The 291-nt window shown below is 41.6% G+C and overlaps 1 protein-coding gene across 2 annotated transcripts in view; it reads right to left on the bottom strand.

The window, feature by feature from the left end:
* The window catches only part of Atl3 (atlastin GTPase 3), a 41,439-nt gene that overhangs the window by 25,904 nt on the left and 15,244 nt on the right, over positions 1 to 291 (bottom strand). For both annotated transcript variants that reach the window (XM_031389548.1, XM_031389547.1), the window contains exon 2: positions 59 to 273. In XM_031389548.1, coding sequence (XP_031245408.1) covers positions 59 to 265 — 207 coding nt within the window. In that variant the 5' untranslated portion in view covers positions 266 to 273. The remainder of the gene's footprint in view (positions 1 to 58; positions 274 to 291) is intronic.

Here is a 291-nt window from a genome sequence, read left to right as displayed (position 1 = left end):
TAATTAATGAGCTTATTTTTCTCACTTTCTACTTTGAAATTGACTAAATCTTCCTTACCTGAGAATTTAAGTATCGCAGCATAAAGTCCAGAATGAAGGATTTGCCCTTTCGAAAAGCACCAGCCACTGATACTACCACCACATCAAGATCTCGGATATGGTCTTGGAGGAGGATGCTGGCCAAGGCTCTCTCTTCTAGCTCAAAGGAATGTTGCTCTTTATGAACCAAAACAACCTGCACTGGACCAGGTTTTCCATTCTCCATCGCATCACCTATGTCCATTTAGAGAC

The sequence above is a fragment of the Mastomys coucha genome, unplaced genomic scaffold (assembly GCF_008632895.1).
Source record: "Mastomys coucha isolate ucsf_1 unplaced genomic scaffold, UCSF_Mcou_1 pScaffold21, whole genome shotgun sequence".
Taxonomy (NCBI): Eukaryota; Metazoa; Chordata; class Mammalia; order Rodentia; family Muridae; genus Mastomys; species Mastomys coucha.
Note: the sequence above shows the minus strand (reverse complement) of the source record. Positions and strands in the feature narration are given on the sequence as shown.